Source organism: Thermobia domestica, chromosome 7 (genome assembly GCF_964235325.1).
Source record: "Thermobia domestica chromosome 7, izTheDome1.hap1.1, whole genome shotgun sequence".
Lineage (NCBI taxonomy): Eukaryota > Metazoa > Arthropoda > Insecta > Zygentoma > Lepismatidae > Thermobia > Thermobia domestica.
Window position 1 is genome coordinate 275,153,121 of NC_137460.1, and position 24,213 is coordinate 275,177,333.

The window sequence follows — 24,213 nt, forward strand, 5'->3', positions numbered from 1 at the left end:
AGATGCTCAGTGAACCGCAAAAGGAACTGCGTATGGAGGTAGCACTCCAACACCTGTTCCGGTATCATGAAGATCCCGCATTCCTGGAGCGGATCGTCGCCGGTGACGAAAGCTGGTCCCATAACTTCGAGCCAGGGACAAAGCAAGCCAGCATGCGTCGTGACCTCCCCCTAAAAAATTCAAAGCTACGCCCTCAGCAGGCGAGGTGATGCTCACCGTCTTTTTCAACATCCGAGGTCCGATATTCATGGAATTACTCAACCATGTTAAAAAACATTAACAGTGACGTGTATTGTGAGAAACTCCGTAGCTTACGCAAGTCCATCAAGAGCAAACTGCATGGCCTGTTCACGAAAGGAGTGATTCTGCTCCACAATAACGCTCCACCACACGCCTCCCAGGTCTCACAAAGTGGACAAGTTCAAGTGGGAGCTTGAGCATCCGCCCTACATTCCGGACATGTCGCCGTGCGACATCTATCTGTTTGGTCCGCTAGAAAAAACATCTCAAAGAAGCGCTTCAACTCGGACAATGAAGTGAAGAACACAGTGGAGGGAACAGGAAAAGAGTGGGATAGTTGTACTCAGGCCTCTGGTGATTCCTTTTGAATGAAGACTTCGATTATACTCACAGTGTCGTTTTGTACCTTTTCATTTGAACACCCCTAGCGTATTGATTATGGTGTGATTCTATCAGTTTTAAACATGTGTTTTTTGAAGGCAAAATTTTCAGCGATACACTTTATTGCTTAAAGTTCTTGAATATCAAGGTGACTCTGTATTTCAGTATTTGATTTATATGTGGAAAATATTCTTTTAATGTGGAAAACATACGTTTTATATCAGCTGATTTCCAAAGTTCGTTGATAGGTTAATTCGGAATGTAGCACCCCTTCAGCAACGAGACTTTATGAGGCGTTGACCTATAGTTAATGTAGGATTCAAACTACATAAGCTCCCAACGTAATCGAACCCAGGTATCACGCGCATACGCTAACCTTATAGCCATGAGGGAGTTCTTATGTTATTTTACTTTTGGCAGTTACAATTACAAGCATAGCTAAATACTGTGTTTGGGGTAAGTGGAAAGCTTCCTAATATTTAGTTTAATAAGTATGAGCTATATAATACAGGGTATCTACTGTCCTGGAAAACCTGGAATTTGTTTCTGTACCTGGAAAAAGGCTGGAATTGAACAACAAACCTGGATTTTTTTTTTTAATATTACCTTTTTCATGCATATAATAGAAAAATCCTCACTCCTCTTAAAGGTTTATGTTTTGTGAGTGTATTGATGGCGACCACGGGAATACCTGATCTGAGTTCTGTCACTGCTTCCACTTGCTTGTGACATACTTTTTTTTTTCTTCCTGTGTCAGAGTTCCCATAAACCTAGAAAGTCTTCAGGTAGAATTTCTATCCATATTTTATGTGGCAGTTCGAAAACATTTTTTGCTACGTTAACAAATCTGCAAATCAGGGAAATACTGGAAACTTTTTCCTTTAGGAAATTTTACGAAAAAGGTAAGGAACCAGTCAGGAAAAATGGTACTTAAATTGGAAATCAAGGAAAATTGGGGATTTTTGCTTAGGAAGTGAAACATTCTTTTACGTTTTGCCTATTTGTTAAGAAAAGCCGATAATTGAAACACGAGAGGGGTATTATCAAGGTTTATGATTCACACGTTACTTAAAGATGAGATCTCTGATTGCTTTTTTCAGTTACTTCACATTTTTCTCAACTGGCCTTCTGGTAGGGGATATTAACAGGAACAACTTTTCTTTCTTTAAAAAAAAAAAAAAATAGAGACTTGGAAAATAATATAAATAGACCTGCAAAAAGCTTGGAATTTAAAAACAAACATCTAGTAGACACCCTGTAATATTATCTCTTAACAGACCCCATTACCCCTAATTATGTAAATGCTTTGCTAGTATGGTGAGGGAAAGACAGAGAGACAACAGGCATCATAGAAACCAATTACAACCTCTCCTCGAAGTGTATGTATAGATAAGAACACAAACGGTTATAGAGAACACATAGTCCATCCGTGGGCATACAAATTGTTGAAATTCCGAGTATTCAATCATTAGGTGTGCGTTACATCATTCTACTCGCGTTTGAGTCCGAGGAGTTGAAGACCTCAAAGATTTAACTTGCAGTATTTCATACAGAAAGCAATCATCTAGCGAAGAGTTTACGAAAACTAGCAACAATTTCACATACGAATATCTAAATATGAATTTATTCACGTTGTATATTCTTATTCTTTTCCAGATTCTTCATTTGAGCCCAAAACTACCGTGCGTAAGAAAGAAAACTATTGGGATCAAAAAGTTGCAAATGGCAAAACTTACACACAGATTCTGTTAGACATTTTAAAGGAAGGAAAATATCTTTGTCTTCTACGTAGTGACAAACCAAAGTCAGAAACATGGGAAATGATTCTACATGAAATGACTAAGAGGGGTGCTCTGATACCAGGAAAAAAGGAACAAGCTGTAACTAGATGTTCCAGCAAGTGGAGTACACTGAAATCCACGTGTTTGAAACACAGCAAAGGTATTCCTATAACCAAGAATAACATTCATGCTCTCAGGTACTACGATAATGTGATGGAAGTAATGACTGTAGCTTCTAAACTGTCGTTTCCTGTTAGAAGAATGAAACGGAAGCATGTATTACATTTGAATGAAAGCTCATGTGTGGAAGCCGATGATAGTGGAATTGCATTTACTAACAATGATGGTTCAGTACCTTCTCTAGTCCCCAAAGAGAGCTATGCAAACGGTAAGTTCACTTTAATTGTATACTGATCACGCCGGCTGGTATGGTCGAAATATAACAGATTAAGCTAGTGATGCAAGATATATCTGTTGCTGGGTTTGAATTCAGTCCATGCAATGGGCGTTGGTATTACCCTTCTTAATTCCTTAAGTTAAAATCCCGAATCGTCTCGGGCTTTTAATTCTCACAAAAATTAAAATCACGAGAATATACGAGCATCTTACAATATTCTGTACATTGTATTTACAGCACGTATTTACACGTTTTGTTATATGATACCATTAGTTACGTTTATAGTTGCAAGATGGTAGCATAGTCCCACGCTGACAATGTCAGTTTTACAGTGAAGTGGCTGTAACTACAGACTAAGTTCAAATGTTAAAAGTGGAAAGCAAATTTTTGAGAGCTCATTGTTAGCTTTATTTATTTTTATTGATTGTTTATTTTAATGATGTAAACCTAGAGCGGTATTGGGTTGACCCATAAATGTTTGCGTTTTTTTTTTTTTTTTTCACTGAAAATTTTGTATGAAAAATAAAATGCGGCAATGTGTGTTATGTTATTCGATAGAGCATTATGTGTACTACAAAATGGGGTGTCAAGTCGACAGAAAAGAGCATTTTCAACACTTGCTGCTGTTTGGGTTTAATCAAGGTGCCAAAGCCACAGAAGTTGTTTGAGAAATTGGTGAAGTTTATGGCGACAAATCGCTGCTTGTCTCCACTTGTTGACCAATGACGGTGAAGGAAACCGGCGGCGATCGTGGCGCGTTGATTTTTGTTGTTCGTCAAAGCACGTTGAACCCATGCGCCCAACTTTTAAACCATTCCGATCGAATGAAGGTGACGGTTTATCTACTGTGGGAGCAGTCTATTATCTCTGCCAATTCCCTTGTTGCTTGGCGTGGATCTTCGTGAATAAGCTGATTCAGTCGTTCCTTATCAAACTGAACGGGGCGTCCGGTGGGATGCACGTCTTTAAGGTCGAAATTGCCGTTTTTGAATCGCTTAAACCAATATTGAGCCGTCCTAAGAGGCATCGCTTCTTCCCCATAAACTTCACAAATCTTTCCAACAACCTCTGTCTCTTTGGCACCTCGATTAAACCCAAACAGCAACAGATGTCGAAAATGCTCTTTTCTGTCGACGTGACACTCCATTCTAATGACCTGAAAAGAACAGAAAGTACATTAGCAAAAAAATCTGAACATACCATTTTGTAGACACATAATGCCCTATCGAATATCATAAGACGCGTTGCCACATTTTATTTTTCATGGAAAATTTTTACTAAAAAAGAAAAGACAAAAAACGCAAACACTTATGGGCCAACCCAATAGATCAGAAAGTCTATTACTGTCAGCGGCAGGGAGAAAATGAATATTCTGGAAATTGTAAAGTGACTTATAGGAAAGCATTGTAAATCGCATGTATTTTCGTGCACAGTTTTCAAGAGTTTTCGATGGTAATTTACTTGGATATTTCCACTTCAGAAATTATTTTGCAATCTGTGTATTCCCATTTTGACGAAACGAATACATTCGGGATTTTAAATTGATTTACTTTTCATGAACTATAACTAGCATTGTTGGGCGTTATCTTAAGAATTACAATAGGCAATAACATTCATTGACAACGAGCATTAAAATTTTACGAATAATAATAATAATAAATTGAATTTTTATCGACATCTGAAAAATAAATGGTAAGTTAGAGGATTAAAGTTTCTTTTACTCTTAAAGGCATAAACCTGCAAAGTCTCTTGATTTTTGATTTGTAATAAAACATTTTCTTGTTTTTATTTAGGTTAAAGTTTAGCTTACCTTGATTTTAAAGAGTAAAATGGTTTTAATAAAAATGTATTGACCATCTCGCAAGAAAAATTAACATTTGTGGAAACACATTACGTACACAACGTGCATATTGTTCGATTCCAATGATATTCGCACTACAGAATGAGTGTCTGTAGGGGATAGGCTGTAATTAATTTGAAGGTTACAGGACACTGACGAGCATAAGGGCATACTGGTTGTGTGTATAAAGAGACGTGTGTCTAGTAGTTTGAAGATCGTCGGTAACATGATGATTGTAGTTGTAAGCAAATTCGTTGTGTGCATGTGTGTGTGTGTGTATCATAAGCTATCATACCAGGACGACGCCAACTAACTCCTATCTTGCAGTTTATTGATTTGAGTCTGATATATATTGGGGCTGCGAGAGGCCCGGTGATTGTTCCTCAAGATTGCAACCACACGGGTCATGTCAGTGGTGCATCAGTGATACGACAGGAGTGAGTTGATTTACGCAGGTGTTCTCCCGAATACCGCCTGGACAAAAGGATCGTCCGAGTCATTCTAACTAGCAGGACTTCAACCAGCAACCGTCAGCGTAATCAAACCTACTGTGGACCTCTCATGTGAGTGCACAAACATTAAATAGTTGATTATTCGAGAGAGGTATGAGTTTCCTTGTTTCTTTCGCACGGTTATCTCTAACACCTCTTGATTGCAGAGAACTGTTGGGAGAGACGAGTGAAAGACGGTGTTGCTGACCGGTAAACGTCATTTCTGTCTGTGGTAGTAACAGCGGTTTGCGTATCGAAGGAACGGAAAGATATGATTTCCTCGCACTAGACATACTCATACTTGATGGTGAAGCTAATGCGTCATACACTCGTGGTGTCGTTAGTAATATCCTCCGACCTTATCTGAACACTTTCAGGGACTCATCTTTCAGCAGGACAACGCACGTCCATCTACTACCGGGGCAACTCAACTTATTGTACTCGGTCTATTCCTTGTAAATTTTGACCTCCTGGGTCTATATACATATGTTCACATGATGATATAGCACCTGCTCACGACTCGAAATCGGTTAACAACCATCATTCAAGATTGTATCCCTTTCTTGTGAATTTTGCAAGATGCAAATGTATCAGTTCCTCCATTTCACAGTAATTACAGGGCTTCTCCGAGCACTTACGTATTTTCCTTTTGTCAGTTTCATTTTTCAGCAAACCCTTTCTGTTCTTCGAAACTGTCCCAATAGCAAGCATTTTATGTCCTCATAATTTGAGAATGATAACAATACTAGTGTAGTATCAATCCATGCACAACACATGTTTCTTTTAGAGATAACCTCAACAAAATTGATCCTACTCGCTACGTATATTTCCTAGGAAATTCCTGTGTACATCTCGCACTTCATCAAATATCATGTTTCAGCGTCTGATATAACAACCCATGTTTCATCGGTTTATTTTATTTAGATATCGTGAAAGAAATGAAACCTTAAAATTGACAAATGTCTTCGTCAATAATAAGACTTTTATCCGAATAAAGCCTTTCCTTACATTTGTCTACAATACTATCGAAGACGGAAATATTTTATGAAGGATCAAAATTTCCTCTGTACCAGCAGCATTGTCATGTCGATTTTATTTTAAGAAATAGGGGAATCAAACTATATACCTGAAAAATCGAAAGATGTCAGCGTATATTCGTGTAGCGTTGAAACTAATGGAATCTCTGTCACGCCTACTAATCTCTGTCTTCGTGCTTCGTTCACTGAGGAAAAAAAAAATCACACATTTCTATTAAGATAAATATTGTATGTTCTTAAAAATTTTATCTAATATATTCGAGATGTCCTACGAGCGTTGTGTTGGAATCACTGTCATTACCTTCCCGGTATACCAACTTGGAGAGAAATTCGTTCATTCCTTCTTAAGTGTGTTTCCACCAGGGTATTGTTTGGACTTTCTCTTTCCTTTTGTATTAAAATATTAGGGCAGTCCTCCTCAAGCTTTATTTATTTATTTAACATAATTCTTGATACAGTTTGCGTTTGAATCAACAATAAAATGGTAGAGGAAGTTTAGGAAATCGACGAAGTTTTACATGTACGGGGTGATTAAAAAACGAGGACATTTTGAAAAATAAATAAATTTATAAAAACATTTTTTAATTTTTTTATCTTTTAATAGTGAAAATAATGCCATTTTAGAATACACACACAAAAAAAAATCACAAGCTGACAAATCAGGGAATCTGGGAGGCCGTTGAATGTCACCATTTTTCGAAATTACACGTTTCCCAAACAATTGGCATACAGCAGCCATCGATATTCATTCTGTGTAGGACGTTGAACCATCTTGTTGAAACCAGACTGTGTCAATAATGTGTGGAATTCTGTGTAGTTGTTGCACAACAAAAATTTCAAGCATGGCCACTTAACGAATCTATGTGACTGTAAGCGCATGGCCATTTTCGTCCTCAAAACAATAAAGGCCCATCACACCGTATGATGACATAGCACACCACACAATAACTTTGTTGTTGTGCTCTGGTGCTGGTGTAGCTCTCTAGGACTGCGTTCTGCGCGTGACGGCCGAATTTTCTACGTGTCCCCTCCACACTGTCATTGTTCTTGTAAAACGCTTTGATCACGAAAGCACGTTGTGCACCACTCAAAGAATTCATGATAACTAAATGGCAGGGTGTCGTTAACAGGCTGGCATATGTTATTCAGTGTTACCAAACTCCCATTGTTGCCAACACAGCTTTTCGTATTTCCCGTTTCTTTGAATCACCCTATACAATCGTAACATTCGCTTGTTAACTTAGGTTTGCCGTGGGAAATCTCAGAATGGAAGAATATCGGATTCGAACACGTGACCTCTGGATTTTGAAACAAGAACCTACGTCTCTTCAGTAAAGTTTATGATTAAGGCAAGAAATTGGGAGGAAGAAAGGTACCGTTGGTATAATGAAACGAGTCCCCCCTCGAGCCCCCTTCCCCCTCTTACAGTTAGTGACAGCGGAACGCTTATCTACGTATTAGAATATTAATACTCAAAGTTTCAAAAATTGTCGCTCTTTGTCCCGAGACCAACACAATTTTTCTTTCCCTTGTTACTGGCAATACTGCAGTTAGCCTATCAATAGGTTGCTACTAAATTATAAAACAAAGTCGTGTATGTACAACCATATACATATCAGTATCTGATCTTATTACATAATATGCTACGACACCATTGTATCAAATTTTGAAAATTTAAAGAGCATGAAAATTACATATCGTGAATGAAACTTAAAGATGTTTTCTGTTGGTTTTACAAGTGCAGCTCCTATGAAGAACAACGTCCTTTGTCAAACAAAACAAGGACAGCTGCATCACAAGATCCAATCCTTGTCGCACTGCGCTAACTAGTGGTTTCACAAATAAAGAATTAATGACGTTTCGGCGCTCTTTACCCCTTGTAACTCGTTGCCGCACGTCAGTATATATTCTTCCCGCACTTTATTTTTTAGCCTACATGTAATGCTCCAACTGCAACTCTATGAATGTCACTCATCGTTCCGTTTCTTTTATTTTTAATAGGTGCTGAGTTCCAGGCCAAAACAAAGCGTCCAATTACATATGGCATTCGGATGGTGAAACACGACATTGGCCAGCGTGCCACTCAAGTCCTTCTTCAAATCCTCAAGGAAGAGACGTTCCAAGAAATCCTGACGAATGAGAGTATTCCCAAGAGCGAAAGATGGAAAAGGATCAACGTAGAAATGATTAAAAGGGGGATCAAGGATTCTCAAAAGGATCTAATTTGTTCACGATGGGAAATTCTGAAACAGGACTACTTGTACTTTAAAAACAGTGTGGCAGAAGGACGCGGAAGCTACGATACCCAACCAGAGTATGCGGACCAAATCGCTCAAATTCTTTCAGTGGAGGAAAAGGTAGCTTCACGCTCTCAAACTTCCAGCGAAACATTGCCGACAGTAGCTGAACGAAATGTGGATCCGGCTGATGTCAGTATTGATCCAATTCCTATTGAATTTATAAAATGTGAAATGGAAGACTCGACAAGTAAGTATAAATTCTTCTTTGATATGTGTATTTTGCCATTTTATATTTGTTCGGCTTACTAATTTGTAGATTTTTCGCAGATAAAATAATAATAATAATAAAGCGTAGTAGTATAGTTTATTCAAGAAACGTTCAGTACCTCATGTAAACAAATACACGTGGTGATTGTTTCATTTTGGTAAAACTGCCTTGGAACATCCATGCGGCCGAAGAAAATAGTCCATTATTAAGTAAGTCGTTTTTCAATGTTTTTATTGCTTATAAGGCTCATTAGCGGAAACGCAATTTCCTTACAATTAGAAACGGTAAGAGAAAAAACACTGTATCTGAGGACTAAATTGAATTAATGCAATAAAAGAGAATACGCGTGTGTAGAAAATGGTTTTGACCCACCTTGTTAAAGACGTTTGGAAATGTTAAAATAACAAAAGAAATGAAATAAAGGTACTTAGTAGTTAAGCATATTAGTAAAAATCGTTTGCAAAGGTTAAAATAACAGAAGAAATGAAATAAAGGTACTTAGTAGTTAAGCATGTTAGTAAAAATCGTTTGGAAAGGTTAAAATAACAAAAGAAATGAAATAAAGGTACTTAGTAGTTAAGCATGTTAGTAAAAAACGTGTGAAAAGGTTAAAATAATAAAAGAAATGAAATAAAGGTACTTAGAAGTTAAGCAAGTCAGTAGAAAACGTTTGAAAAGGTTAACATGAAAAAAACGAAAATTGTTCCGTACAATAAAACACGTACCCATTTTATTCCAGACAATAAAGAAGAAACCATGAAAAAAAAATAGATTGACGAACTATGAAACTTGACATGTTTACTGGTTTACATTTTTTTAAAGTCAATTTCGTGTTTTTTTTCTTTCTTTTTTTCAAACTTGCTGTTCTTAATGATAAGCAAATCTATAGTTGCTAAGGTTACAGTTACTAATTCAGCACACTTATCCCTTATATATTCCCTCAGTAAGATTAAAAAAAATTCACTATTTTTTTTAAACTCATCCCTAATTCCGCAATTAACTTCACTAAATCTAAGAAACCCTACAACTCTACTCAAGTCGGTATATGGAACATTCCATGTCAAATCAACCAACAAAATGGCAAAATCTGACCTGACCATCTTAGATTTTTGTAAAACTTGGTGCACAACTTTATTACAGTGGGAGATGAAAAAATCCCAAATATTACCTCTCTCCTCCTGAAAGTGTCCCCATACAGGGTGTTCAAAAATGCCCCAAAACGGCATTTTTTCAGTTACAGTGATTATTAAAAATTGTTATAAAATGGTTAATGTGTGCACTAGAGACGTGCAACAAACACCATTGGGAAGGATAAAGATTGCTCTACAAGTTGTACTATATTGAAAAACCTATAAAATAAAAAATAACACTTTAAAGATTTGAATTTCGCATAGAAATGTCCCTCTGAATTTGTTCAAAATTGTCCAGATTGTAGTCTCATATGTGTACTAAAACACCACAAAGTTGTATTTTGGGCACTCAATGCGATCCGATTCAAAATTCAACATAACCAAGCATTGCACGATATTGACCATGTGAATATACTTGTTCAGATCGATAACCATTTACCTGGAGCTATTTACTGTTTACATATTTGGCTGAGACCTCCAGTTGACAGAGTGCCAAGGAGAGTCTATCTTAATGAAAGGAATGGACTGTAAAAGAAAAAGAAAAGAAAGGAAGGCGTTGGTTATTCAGGTCAGCAGTAAAGGTATTGTTTGCAGTGTTACCAACCCGGCACAGTAAATCTATACCTGGTAAGATTTTATAAATAATAATATGAGAATGAAATCAAAGTGGGCCTACGGCACTGAAAGCACGATAACTGATTATTATTGTCCGTTGGGCATGACTGGGGATCTACGGTGCAAGATGAACAAAAAAATAGAAGAATCCAAAATTTGGAGGAGGGGATAGGCACAATATTTTAACTTCACTGGTTGACGGTATTGGCTCCATCATAATAAAAATAACAAAACGACGCACACACACGCTTACGCAAGCATAACCACGAAACAGGTAAGAGAAAGAACTAGAAAAATACAGTAAACTACACAGGCACAAGCGTATATGTACTATAGAGAAAGACAATAACTGAAGTTCTCCAGCGGGTTGTTGGCGCGATCAACCGAATGTCGAAGCTCCTAAAACACAATGCTAGACTGCATTTACAATGCGCGCGCTCTGTTCACTGCGTGACATTATCACCTGACCAGAATGTATTGCTGACCTGGGACCAATTTACGTAAGCCGGCAACTATGTTTAAACTTCCAATCTTCTTTCTCTCGCTCCCAGAGGAGAAAACGAACACATACACACACATACCCATTTTTCGTAATGGACTCTTCTACTTCTGTGATGCGCAGAAGTGTCGAGGGACCTAATGTCCGAGGGTAAACAGTACCTGCAGCATCAAAGGAATTTATATTCAATTTCATTTGTCTCTTGATGTATTCATATGAATTTACACAATTATCCACTTTTTGAGTTATTTAGAGAGGTATTACGTTTCCAAACAGTACTTAATACAGGTACTGTTAGTTAGTATGGATGTTTCTAAATTTATGTTGGCTACATTGATACATGTTAGTTTCATTCCTTTGTTTCAGGATTGCTATTACAGAACATATTATGAAAGGGAGGGATATATTTTCCTCCCTTTCACAATATTTGTATCAAATGTGTTACGAAACACAATGACACTGCTCACAATCCTTTCACACACTTTCAGCACAAACAATTAGTCAATAAATTCTTTTTCCTATTCCAATTATCCACTTCCACATATCTGTGACAGCAATCCTGAAACAAAGGAATGAAAATAACATGTATCAATGTAGCCAATATAAATTTAGAAACATCCATACTGACTAACAAGAATAATGACTTGTATTGACTACTGTTCGGAAACGTAACACCTCTCTAAATAACTCGAAAGGTGGATAATTGTGTAAATTCAAATGACCACATCAAGAAACAAATCAAATTGAATATAAATTCCTTTTATGCTGCAGGTAAATAACTCCAGGCAAATGGTTATCGATCTGAACACAGATATTCACATGGTCAATATCGTGCAATGCTTGCTTTATGTTGAATTTTGAGTCAGATCCCATTGAGTGCCCAAAATACAACTTTGTGGTGTTTTAGTACACATATGAGACTACAATCTGAACAATTTTGAACAAATTCAGAGGGACATTTCTATGCGAAATTCAAAATTAAATCTTAATTTGAATTTTCGAAGTGTTATTTTTTATTTTATAGGTTTTTTCAATATAGTACAACTTGTAGGGCAATCTTTAAGCTTTTCAATGGTGTTTGTTTCACGTCTGTAGTGCACATATTAACCATTTTATAATAATTTTTAATAATCACTGTAACTTAAAAAAAAGCAATTTTTTGACATATTTAAACACCCTGTATGGAGACACTTTCAGGGGGGAGAGGTAATATTTGGGAATGTTTCATCTCCCACTGTAATAAAGTTGTAGACCAATTTTTACACAAATCTGAGATGGTCAAGTCTGATGACTTGTTGATTTGACATGGAATGTCCTATATCTATTTGACAGTTACTGATAAACAAATACATATAATATAGGATTAGAGAAAAAGAATTCCGAAACGGCAAATTACACACACACACACACACACACATATATATATATATATATATATATATATATATATATATATATATATATATATATATATATATATATAGTGAACCTCAAAAATGTGCACAAACTCCGGAATGTGATTCCTGACATCAAAAGAAAACAAAAAGTCCTCTTGCATGTTGTCGAATTCCTCGTTGGATACGAGTGATCGGGGTGCCAACTTGGAGTCGACATTCGAATCCTGACAATTGCAACGGAACAAAAAAATATACACAGACTGCGGGAAGTGATTTGTGACGCTATGAACATCAACAAAATGGTACATTAGGCAGTTGCGCAGACAGAGATAGTTTGTGAACATTAATTTTTTCTGCTAATGTATATAAAATATAAGATGAGTACATACTTTTGTAATTAAATAATTCCGAAATCCTGTTTTATATATGTGTATAAAGATTTTTAAATATTGTAACTGAGTGTTTGTGTTGCAGGAAACTGGGAAGATATATCCGACTCACTCTCGTCAGAAACCTTCTGGAACTCTCCAATCTACGGAGGACAAACACCATCTGCAATATTATTAAGTATTCTAAAAGAGGAGAGGATTCAGCTGTTAATGAATACAAACGAATCATCGGAGGAAGTGTGGCAGGCAGTAGCCAGTGAAATGAATGAAAGAGGTGTACCCGAAATGAACCAAATGTCAGCAGGTGCCAGTTGTCAAACAAAGTGGAAGACTCTAAGATGTAATTATATGAAATACAACGCACTCAAAAGAGAAGCAGGAAACATTGAAGTTGAACCTGTACAGTACGCGAATGAGATACGTGAAGTGTTGCGTGCGGAACATAAAATAATCATGCAGTCATTATATGACAATACGCAAGAAAATCCAGTTACACTTGAATCTTCGTCCGTTCCTTTGCCGCATTCGAACGTTCCACAGGCCACGGAAGAAGGAAATAATAGCTGCGAAGACAATAGCGGTAGCAGTGGAAGCACATGTGGTAGGCAATGTGCGTGTAAGTCATTGATGATAGCAGTGCGTAAAAATTCCGAAAAGATAAAGGCTCTAGAGAGAATGTTAAGTAATATGCCTCAAACTCAGAAAAATAACAGACGAGCTTTGAGTTCAGTTCCAAAATTAAAACCTATGATGTTTAAATCTATAAAATTAAAACCTATAAATTTGAAGAAAAAAAGAAGCTCAAACCGTGAAAACTTGAAATCCAGCAGCGAAACACATTCGTGCAGATGGTGTTAGTGCAGTGGTTTATTTTTGAACGCACTAGAAATGCTAGAGTCAATTTTTATCCTACAATCTTCTGTGATGTTCACTTAAAAACTTCCCTGTGTGTCCTTTATGTTGTTCATGAATCATTCGTACATAAATTTAAAACAAATAAAGTAAGGGTAAAAACAGGAAGGTAAAAGATCATGTTGCAGATTGTTACCCTTGCCACAAGGATATATTGTCCTAGTAGGGGAACCACTACTTGCATACCCAAGCATAACCAACAACTCGAATGCTAGATATTGATAGAAAGTACAGTAATATTGAAATTAATTGCAAAAGTATATAAGGGACTGTAGATGAAGCACTAAAACACACTTAGCCTCTTTTACATGTCCAAGTTTTTTTTTTTTCCTTGCTCAAAGATACCACGAAAAAGATCTTTGAGTATAATGGAAGGTATATATAATCAAAGCAATTTGAGTAAGAAATGGTTTTTATGAGAAAACTATATTAAATCCCACAACAGATAAAAATAATAGTCACAAAACTAATAAAAATGGTAGCTTTCAATATATATATATATATATATAGGGTGTTTCAAAATAACACCGACAACGTTTAGGAGGTGATTCGTGACACCAAGATAATACAAAAAGTATAGACCAACCTGGGTGCAGAAATCCGTCATTTCGGAGTTATAACCTGCCTAAAACATGAATTTCAAGGATCCATAGCTCCAATACTATGGGACCTACCATAGTTGGGCCAAGACTTCCCTTAAGAACTAGTATGGGCCCTATCCAAACACCCAACTTTCAGAATCCTGCGGTACTTCCGCAACAATTTGTTATAGAGATAATTCGTGAGTACTTCAAATTAAAATACCCGTAGCCAAACTCCCTATATAAAAATTGTTGCGTGAGTACATAAGGATTCTATGTAATTTTGGATAGTGCACATATTAGTCCCTAAGTGAAGTCTTGACCCGACTACGGTAGGTAATAGATTTTAAGCTATGGATCTTTAAAGTTCATTTTTTTTCTTTTTTTCGGCAGCCTGTAACTCCGAAAGGAAGCATTTATGCACCCAGGTTGGTCTATACTTTTTGTCTTACCTTAGTGTCAGGAGTCACCTCCCGAGGGTTGTCAGTGTTATTTTAAAACACCCTGTATATATAATCTGCCGACCAACCTACATAGTTATTGATATGAGAAAAATCTATCTCCAAAACTAAAATCCATTATACAACGTTTTACCTTCCAACTTATATCCTTACTCTTTTCTGTTGATAGAGATACCTGAACGAAACCACAAATAATGGTGGAAATTTTCTCTTTCGATCGCAAGGCAATATTGTTTATTCAGTGTGTAGACTGTAAGTGTAAACGACCTAATGGGAACTGTTAAGATTGAATTCCATTTTCCATAATAAAATTCCATTAGTGGAAGTGAATATAAATATGTAGTTAACGTCCCTCGATTATGCCCTTCAGACTCAGAGAAACTCGGTCATTCGGGACATCCGGTCTAAGAGTTATGCCCTTTGTTATTTTCGTAACTGGTACTTTGGTTTGTTTATATATTAATGATTAATCAAATATATAAAACTAATAAAACACGATATAGTCAAATTTTGAGACAGCAAATAAAGGCACATGTTTTCTGGGGTTGGTGTTGATACGGCACTTACATCTAATAGGAGCGATCATATACTTACTCCCAGTACAATAGAGCTTATGATGAATAAAATAATGTTCATGGAATCTTCTGTTTTTTTTTCACTTCTTTATTCTCTGGTTCTTTCACTTATTTTTCGTTATATTGAGCCAGCTGAGTATAATTGTGGGACGTTAAGGAGATTATTTTCCGTTATATTTGACTATTTTATTTTCCAAGCACATTTTTTTAAGTGTAGTCAGTCCGCGAAGTATTTTTTGTCAAACGTATTATGTTCAGACTTAGATCTAACCCTACGGAAGATTTGAACATCAGAACTGACATCACATATTGTTCAAAACATTTTTCACGTGTAGAACTGGTCTTTTCTTCCTTAAGTGTAAGCTATCAAAGCTTATAAGCTATAAGTTGTTTTAGTATACATAGTTGTTTTAGTATACAGTGTAAGCTATCAAGTTGTTTTACATATATCAATTGCACGGCCTGCCCTGTAAGTCCGTTTCTAAAATGACTTCGTCTAGTTTAAAGGGGCCTCTGCTTGCCAAATACGTGTAGTCGAATCATTGCAGAAGAAATGAAGTATGTATCTGAAAATTTCAAAATTCTAGTGTTAATTTTATGTAAGAGGATTGTAAAATATATTTGGAGGAATCCCTTGTAAGTGTTGAGTATGTTCCTTAGTAAATACTAACAATGCTTTGCCTTCTAGAAAATTCAAGCCAGCAGATGGTTTTATTTTATTTTGTTTTTTCGCAAATTAAATTAGCTAAACTCCTGAGAAATATTTGTAAAATATACATAAAGTATATTGATTTCAACCTTTTATATATATTGCTGTACTTTTTTAAAAGAAAGGAGTTAAGTTTTATCGTAGTTTTAAAAAGCAATGTACGTTCAACCGAAGTTCCTGAAATTTAGGAGTCAAATTTATATACAAATATATTAACAGGAAAGACTTGCCTTCCGTAATTACAGTTCTTTATAAAATCTATAAAGTTAATTTTGAATAAAATCCAAGCGTTTTTATTACAAGTAAAGTCGTAGTTATATAGATACAAAATTAACTTTAGCTTCAAATGAATGTCCAGATTAATGAACTTAATGCTGAAAAACAGTGATGAAATTCCTTCATTGTACAGAATCTGTAGAAGTTTTTAAGGCAAGATTTCAGGTGTTTGCCGATACCACCCAAATGCCATTAAAACATTATTGGAATAACATATTGATAATACTTTCTACTTATACAGCTATGACTTTAACCTTTATTATGATACACAGTCAGTCACAGGGTGAAGGTTTTATACCTTATTAAACCTCAGAGGTAGCATTACTAATAAGAAGTAATCACATGAAAGACCTTCCACCTAATATTAAGAAAGGGAAATCTTTCAAAGAGAAATAAAACATGAAACTCGTCTGACTGTTTATATATATAGGTAACCAAGAAAGTTCTTTCGCTTTTCGTGGAGGTCTGTGTTCCATTGACCGTCACACCGTGAGCTAAATGCGAATGGAGATAAGGTGAAGGTCAATCGTCGGAGTGGGTATATCCAACATACTACCTGCTTGCGGGCATTTCAGATATACCGTGAACTTGGGTAAGGACAAAGAGAACATCGGACCTCCACAGAGCATCGTAACAGTGTATGCTGAAGAGTTCAAACTGGGGTCAAACGCCGCTTCAGCGGGGGCGGAAGATATGCCAGGCCTTTGGTGAGGGTGTCGTGACTACGCAGACAGTGCAGCGGTGGTTTAACAAGTTTAAGGACGGTGACGAAACACTCAAAGACACACCACGTGTCGGAAGACCAACACATTACAAAATAAAGATCTGCAGGTAGCAATTGAGGCGAACAGTGGCCAGACATGTGAGAAACTGGGACTACAATTCAGTGTGAATGGAGAAAACATTCGGAAGCACCTTCATCAACTTGGGAAGCACTACATGTTGGGTCGATGGGTCCCACATGATTTGACTCCGGGCCAGAAGGCAACGCAAGCAGATACCCATGTTTCTTTGCTGTCTCGTGTAAGGAAGGAGCCATTTCTTGACAGGGTGTTGACATGGGATGAGAAGTGGGTCCTGTACGAAGCTGCACGGCGCCGTCATCATTTCTTAGCATCCCATGAACCGGTTTCCAAACAGCCGAAACCAGCATCGTACCACAAGAAGGTTCTCCTGTGTGTTTGGTGGACTGCTCGCGGCATCGTGCGTCGGGAAATGCTACCAGCTGGTCAGAGGATCAATGCAACTGTGTACTATCAGCAGTTGAACCGTGTTCAAGAAAAAACTCAAAACTCTGGAGCCAGCACTTCTGAATCGCAAAGAGATCCTCCTGTTACAGGCAACGCTACGCTCCACGTGGCTAGGATGACCCGGGACACCATTCTGTGCCTTGGATGGGAAACACTTGCATCCGCCATACTCCCCGGACATTACACCGTCCGATTATCACTTGTTCCATTACTTGGACAGTAACATTAGAGGTGGATCAAAATGCACTTGATACCTTCTTAGCTTCGCGGCCTACCAAGTTCTCCCTCGATGGAATCCATGGCCATCCAGAACGTTGGCAGAAGGTCGTTGATGCTGATGGGGATTATTTTTGGTCTTAGGTGACATATCGATGTTCAAAGGCGACAGAACTTTCTTGGTTACCTTTATAGTACTCCTCAATATTCCCTTAAATTATTAAAATTAAAATACTGAAGTGGGCAACGAATTTCGTCAGCTCAAAAAGAGGTCATCAGGCTTCCCTCTTAAGTACGAAGAATTTGATAATGTTATTAATTAGAAAAGTGTTTAATCAAATCAGGCAAATCTAAGGTGGTAGAAGCTTTTATAACTACGAGGTATCATCACAAATATGGTGAATTATCTTATTTGAAACAAAATAATAATCTTACAATAAATTTGCTGTAATCTTCTTCAAAGTACTGTCCATAACTAGCAATGCACTTATCACAACGTTCAACCATGACTGGAAGCATTTCTGAAAGGCTTCTTTTGGAAGGAGGTTCAAGTGCTTTGTCGTGACCCCGCCATTGTCAGAAATGGTGTCAAAAGGACCTCGAGGAATGTCTCGATTGTTGCTTGTGTTCAGCCACCACCTTGCCGCTTTTGAATCGCTCAAACCACTCGTAAACAGTCTTTAGTGCCACCGCTTCATCGTCATACATTGATTTTGACATTTCGTGAGCTTCTTTGGCACTTTTGTTGCAGTTTAGAACAAAATTTAAGTGTTAACACGCCACAACAGACACTCTTAATACGTCCTCACACTTCTGCCTCTAGAAGACAACTAACATGTCACATCTGGTTCAAACTCGACACTGACTGTACCAGAGGTTTATTCTACCGGGCTTCAGGGGTGTAACCAGCAGGTTTATCTAGGAGCTGGCCGTCGTTTTTGAGGGGGGCAGCTACAATGTACAAAGTCCATTAAAAAATTGTGTTACAGGTAGTGATTTTGAGGTCTGAAAAAAAAACCGAAAAAATTTGATTTCTGTCCGGAAAACTAAAAACATTGTCTTTTAGTTTTTTTTCTCCATAAATATTATGTACCACTTTTAAAACATATTTTTCTGACCAGAACATTGAGAAAAGACAGATGACAGCAAATCTTATATCTTCCTCAGCCGTTAGTTAGCATTTTCATTTATATAATTTTAATTGTTGTTTTTATATATATATATACAACTTAAATTTGTAATATGTAACAATATCATATAATTACATTGTTAATACATGTTAATTGTCAATGCAGTTTTACAATTCTATTGATCTTTATATAAAATAAAATAACAGAAATTTGAAAATATTAAAATTGCACTAATAGTCTTATGCATTTTTCTTTTCTATCACTTCTAATAATTTCTCCCATTGCTCATGTATATTTATACCACTTGTCCAGTTTATTACGTTCTCCTCTTGTTCTTTCTTTATTCTTCTCGCTTCCTTCCAATTCCTAATAATCTTTCTTTTTTCTCTTTCTAAACCTCTAGCCCCTTCCCAATCTATCCTATGTCCCGTTTCTTTCACATGTTTGTAAAATATATAAAGATCAATAGAATTGTAAAATTGCATTGACAATTAACATGTATTAACAATGTAATTATATGATATTGTTACATATTACAAATTTAAATTTTATATATATATAAAAACAACAATTAAAATTATATAAATGAAAATGCTAACTAACGGCTGAGGAAGATAAAAGATTTGCTGTCATCTGTTTTTTCTAAATATCTGATGAAGAGGACGTTAGGTCCTTGAAACTGTAACAAAAATGGTATAGTTATTAAAGAATTCATTTTGTTCTGGTCAGAAAAATGTGTTTTAAAATGTTATTGTGATTATCCAGAACTATGGAGTATATTTATTATGTACCACGTAGTATTTATTGTGCTTAACCAAGAACTACTGCCCCAGATCCAACGTTACACCTTTGTGCATAACTATTTCAATTTAAGTCTCTGTACACAGCCGATTTTTTTTAACTTCCCTAAATTTCTTTAAGATTTCGTGACAAAAAAAATATTTATTTATTATTCATGACTTAAAAAATATATTCATATTGAACGTGATCAGCACAGAAGCACTATATCAATAGATTGTAGCAGATGTAGTAGCAAGCTGTACATTTGGTTATTCGTTACACGGAAATGATACCATATTATTTTTCGATCGGTAAGAATCGATTTAATAAGTTAACGTAAATTATTAATTATATGTAAACTTCGTTATTTTTAAATCACCAAAGCGATGTGATCTTACGATGATGTTTTAAAAGCTGGTCATTTCGGGGATCCACGAAATTATTTGGGGAGGCTGGGGGCCCCGTGGCTACACTCCTGCCGGGTTACTAGTTGAGATGGGTACAACATAAGTAGATAGCACTGTGCTCCATACTTTCTAATCACACCTTGTATTTTTAAAAGTTAAAATTTGACTTCATTATTCATTTTATGACAGAAATTACAAGTTAAACCAACTAGAAAGAATAGTGCACGAACAGTTGATACACTTAAAGTTTAGATGAAAGAAAAAAATGAACATTGGGCAGCGCTGTATAATACACAAACACCTTTTGTAGTTTTTTGAAAATAACAGGTGGGTGTTCTATCACAAAACATGGTCAAGTAAATGTATCCATTACCTTCCCGGGTTGTGAATAGCCTCGGTCGTTTGGTCTACATTGCAGCACCCTCTAGTTGTCCTGTTATATGCAGAAATGAAAATTCAACGGAAATTTTGAGCTTATTTCAAAACACGATGAGGTCCGCGTAGAAATGGGCTCTATGGATTCCGTTGTACCGTACGTTCGAGGAAGAAGCCAGTTTGGAAAAATACACACGACTTTGCGTTCCTTCAGTTCGAGCTCCGAAAAACATTTGAGACCGCGAAACAAATCAGCGTGGAGATAAGATTACTACAAGGGTCGTTCAAGGTTGACCGCGATTTTCGTAAGTAATCGATGAATAGCCGGATCATGATTAAATTTGCGAGTGACGTAATGTCTTTCTTTCTTTTCGAGTAACTAGGGCCCGGCATGATGTATTTGGCGCATGCGCAGCAGTTGCAGTGAACATGGTGGCAAGCAGTGTGTCTGTGTCTGTGGAACAGCGGTGTGTAATCAAATATCTTGTGAAGGAGTAAGTTAAACAAGCTGAGATTTTCAGAAGATTGCAAGCACAGTACGGTGAACAAACGATGTAACGGACAAGAGTGCACGAATGTTGTGAACAGTTTCGCGAAGAACGGGAGCTGGTGACAAATGAAGCGCATGGACACATTCGTCCGACTGCAGTCACATCAGTGAATATCGCACATGTTGAGCAAATAATTCTTGAGAACCGGCGAGTAACAGTGCGGGATATTGCTTCCGAGGTGAATATTAGTGTCGGGCGTGTTGACACAATCATTCACGACCACTTACGCTTTCGCAAAATCTGCAAGGTGGGTTCTCCGCCAGCTGACATTTGATCAGAAGTGGACACGCATGTCGGTCTGTGAACAGCTTCTAAATCGGTTTCGAGCCCAGATTTAGCCCCAGTGATTATTATTTCTTTGCACCCATTGAAAACCGTCTGGGAGGGAAGAAATTCACGACAGATGAAGCACTGCGGAACGGTGTCCTCCAGTGGCTATGACAACAAGCAAGTTCTTTCTATGCCAAAGGAAACAGGGAGCTGCCACAACGATGGCAACGGTGCCTCGACACGCACGGAGAATACTTTCAAGAGCTCACATAGTTTGGTGCTTCTTGTGCTGTTTCCTCTGAAGAAATAAAGTCCCGGTCAGCCTTGAACGACCCTTGTATATGGGTAATTATGTCCAGTCATAGACTAATAAAGCCAGTGTTTTTAGACGATACACTTAAGTTTCACCGATATTTGAATGTTTCGAAATGTCTTTCCTAACTGATTTTTCGATGGACAATCAATGGGTTGTGCAAGATGGAAATACTACTCTGCTGATGTTGTATTGGATTTTTTTGACCACATTCTGGTGACCGTGTGATTTCCAACGTTATGTGGGGCATGGTGGCTCAGTGGTAGGTTGTCCACCTCTGGTGCGTGGAGTCCTTGGTTTGATCTCAGCTCGCGCCAAGTAGACTTTGTGGTGGACAAACCCGTGTTCGTGGGTTTTCTTGGGGTTCTCCCGTTTCCTCTCACTTTATTCATTTCACCATTTAATTCATTTCTTATAATCACCGTCTCCTTTAGCCTAACCGGCATAATCGTGGAACGTAAAAGTTAAAGATTTCATTTTTCCCATTGTTATCTGTCCCAACACAATGGACGAATGTTTTTGCCGCCTTTAAGCCCTTTTTCAAAGGTTGTATGAAAGCAAAGCTTTTTCTCGTACAACCCAACAAACGGAAATACGAGGTCATCTACTTTTTTTTGTGATATTCACGAAAACATTTGGCGCAGAGTGGTATGAAACATGCGCACGCGCCTTAAAGAGGTTGTTTGGCAAAATAGAGATCATATTGAACATGTGATACAGCGAAAAAACTATTGTATAGATAATGTTGTGCACATGTAATATTTAAAAATTAATTTGCAGTCTGAATTTCAAATGAACCACTTATTCGTACGCCAACCACACTGAGAAAAAATTACGGATAAAAAGTACGTAAATTCAAGTGATTTTTAGGACCTTTCGTAAGAATGACTTTCCAACATTACCGAGAATGTTAATTGTTCTTGTCCGTTCTACGTATATTTTCTCCTTACTTTTCCAGATAAAAATGATGACGTCAGAACTTATTAAAGATATGACGTCATAGTTAATAACAGTAATAATGGAGCGATACCATTACCGGTCATGTTAAAACTCAAGTGGAATGGAAAAATTACAAAACAGGAATGTTATATTTCCAGGTGTTGCTAGACATTTATCGAGGCAAACGTGGAAAAATCACATGAAGGAATGGTGGAAACTCCGTCCGTGACTGCATTTAAATCTGTATGTGGAGTCTTAAGCACTGTATAGTCCAGTTAAATCTGCATTCGCTACTGTGAAAATGCCATGACGAAAGGATACGAATACATGCTTTGACTGTATTGTTGTCCTTATGCATGGACTTTATTACCATAGTATAATGAAAAGCTTGCAATCAGTCAGGGACGAAAGTAATGAAATTAAGACTAAAACCCAATCCTGCAATGTCTTTTCCCATGTGTATAAAGACAATTTCTCCAAGCAGCGTAGTAAAGCTTGCAGTAATTACTGCACAAAAGTACTGATAGAATGTAAACTCCACTACATAGGACTGAAATATACTCCTTCGGAATGAATAATTGTACGTACGCATTTTGAAGAAATTATATTAGTTACTGATCATTTAGATAATTAGTAAATCCACTATAGTTCATGTAACAGGAATTCCTGCAAATCATACGTATACTACGGACTTTATGCCATAAAAATTGGTGCTGGAAACATTGCATCTAGAAAATGTATACTTACAGTACGTACAAAATGCATGTTTTCAGGACAAAAAATCCAGGTTCTCCTGATGAAATAAAATTACATAACATGCAATAAGTAATTACTTCCGGACTTTGTGACATACCTTCATGTAAATATGTGCCTTCTGACCGTGGAAAAATAAATGATTTCATGGAAATATCTGTATTGTAATGTAGTCATGTACTTCCTACTATTCTTTATACGTATGTTACAACATTGCTTTCCATACTGAAGTTAATGTGTACAGGATGTTTCAAAACCTTTAAATCATTGAACTGCTTGGAAACCATCAATAGTGTCTTGAATATTGTGCAGGTTAATGACACTATTTAGTTCGGAGAGTAACTAACCTTTTCTTCAAAGTAAATATGTTTAATTTAAAAAAAGTAATTTTGAAAAACATTGTAAAAATCGATACATTCCTTACTGCAGTTAGAAAGAATATTTGTAAGTACACAAAATTCTGGCCTTTTGACTAGCAACCGGTGCTTTGTATTACATAATTAAGCATTGTATATACCTAGTTCAAATTATACATACCATTTCAATGCAAATTATGACTTCAAGTAGAATCAACTTCGTCAGGTACACACAATGTTTAATAATGTTATTTAAAGTACTGGTAGCTAGCAAAAGGCCAGGATTTGGTCTACTTACAAATATTCTTTCTAATTACCCAGTAGAAAAAAACTCGATTTTCATGAATGTTTCTCAAAACTCTTTACCAATTGAAGCACCGAGCCGAACAACGGTATATGTTTCATTTTAGTGCTTTCAAGAAAACCTTCCCGTTCTTTCATGCAGGCACGTTTAATTGGCGCTATTTTGCTTCTATTACTCCGATAACTGTCGCTATCTGCTGATTTTTTTCCCATTGTTCTCCTGAAATATTCTGCAAGTTTTTCTCGTACTTCTCGAAATCTAAAATGTAACGAATGTCGTTGTTCGGCGTTGTGCTTCACACTGCTAATTCTTGACACTGCTAAAGTAAATATATTTTTTTTTTAAAGAGA

At 36.8% G+C, this 24,213-nt stretch overlaps 1 protein-coding gene across 9 annotated transcripts in view; it reads left to right on the forward strand.

The window, feature by feature from the left end:
• LOC145690935 (uncharacterized) overlaps positions 1-16,225 on the forward strand; it is a 172,330-nt gene extending 156,105 nt beyond the window's left edge. For all 9 annotated transcript variants that reach the window (XM_081766382.1, XM_081766381.1, XM_081766384.1 and 6 more), the window contains 3 exons: positions 2,278-2,790; positions 8,169-8,654; positions 12,791-16,225. In XM_081766382.1, the coding sequence (XP_081622508.1) occupies positions 2,278-2,790; positions 8,169-8,654; positions 12,791-13,563 (1,772 nt within the window). In that variant the 3' untranslated portion in view covers positions 13,564-16,225. The remainder of the gene's footprint in view (positions 1-2,277; positions 2,791-8,168; positions 8,655-12,790) is intronic.
• The last annotated feature ends 7,988 nt before the right edge of the window (positions 16,226-24,213 follow it).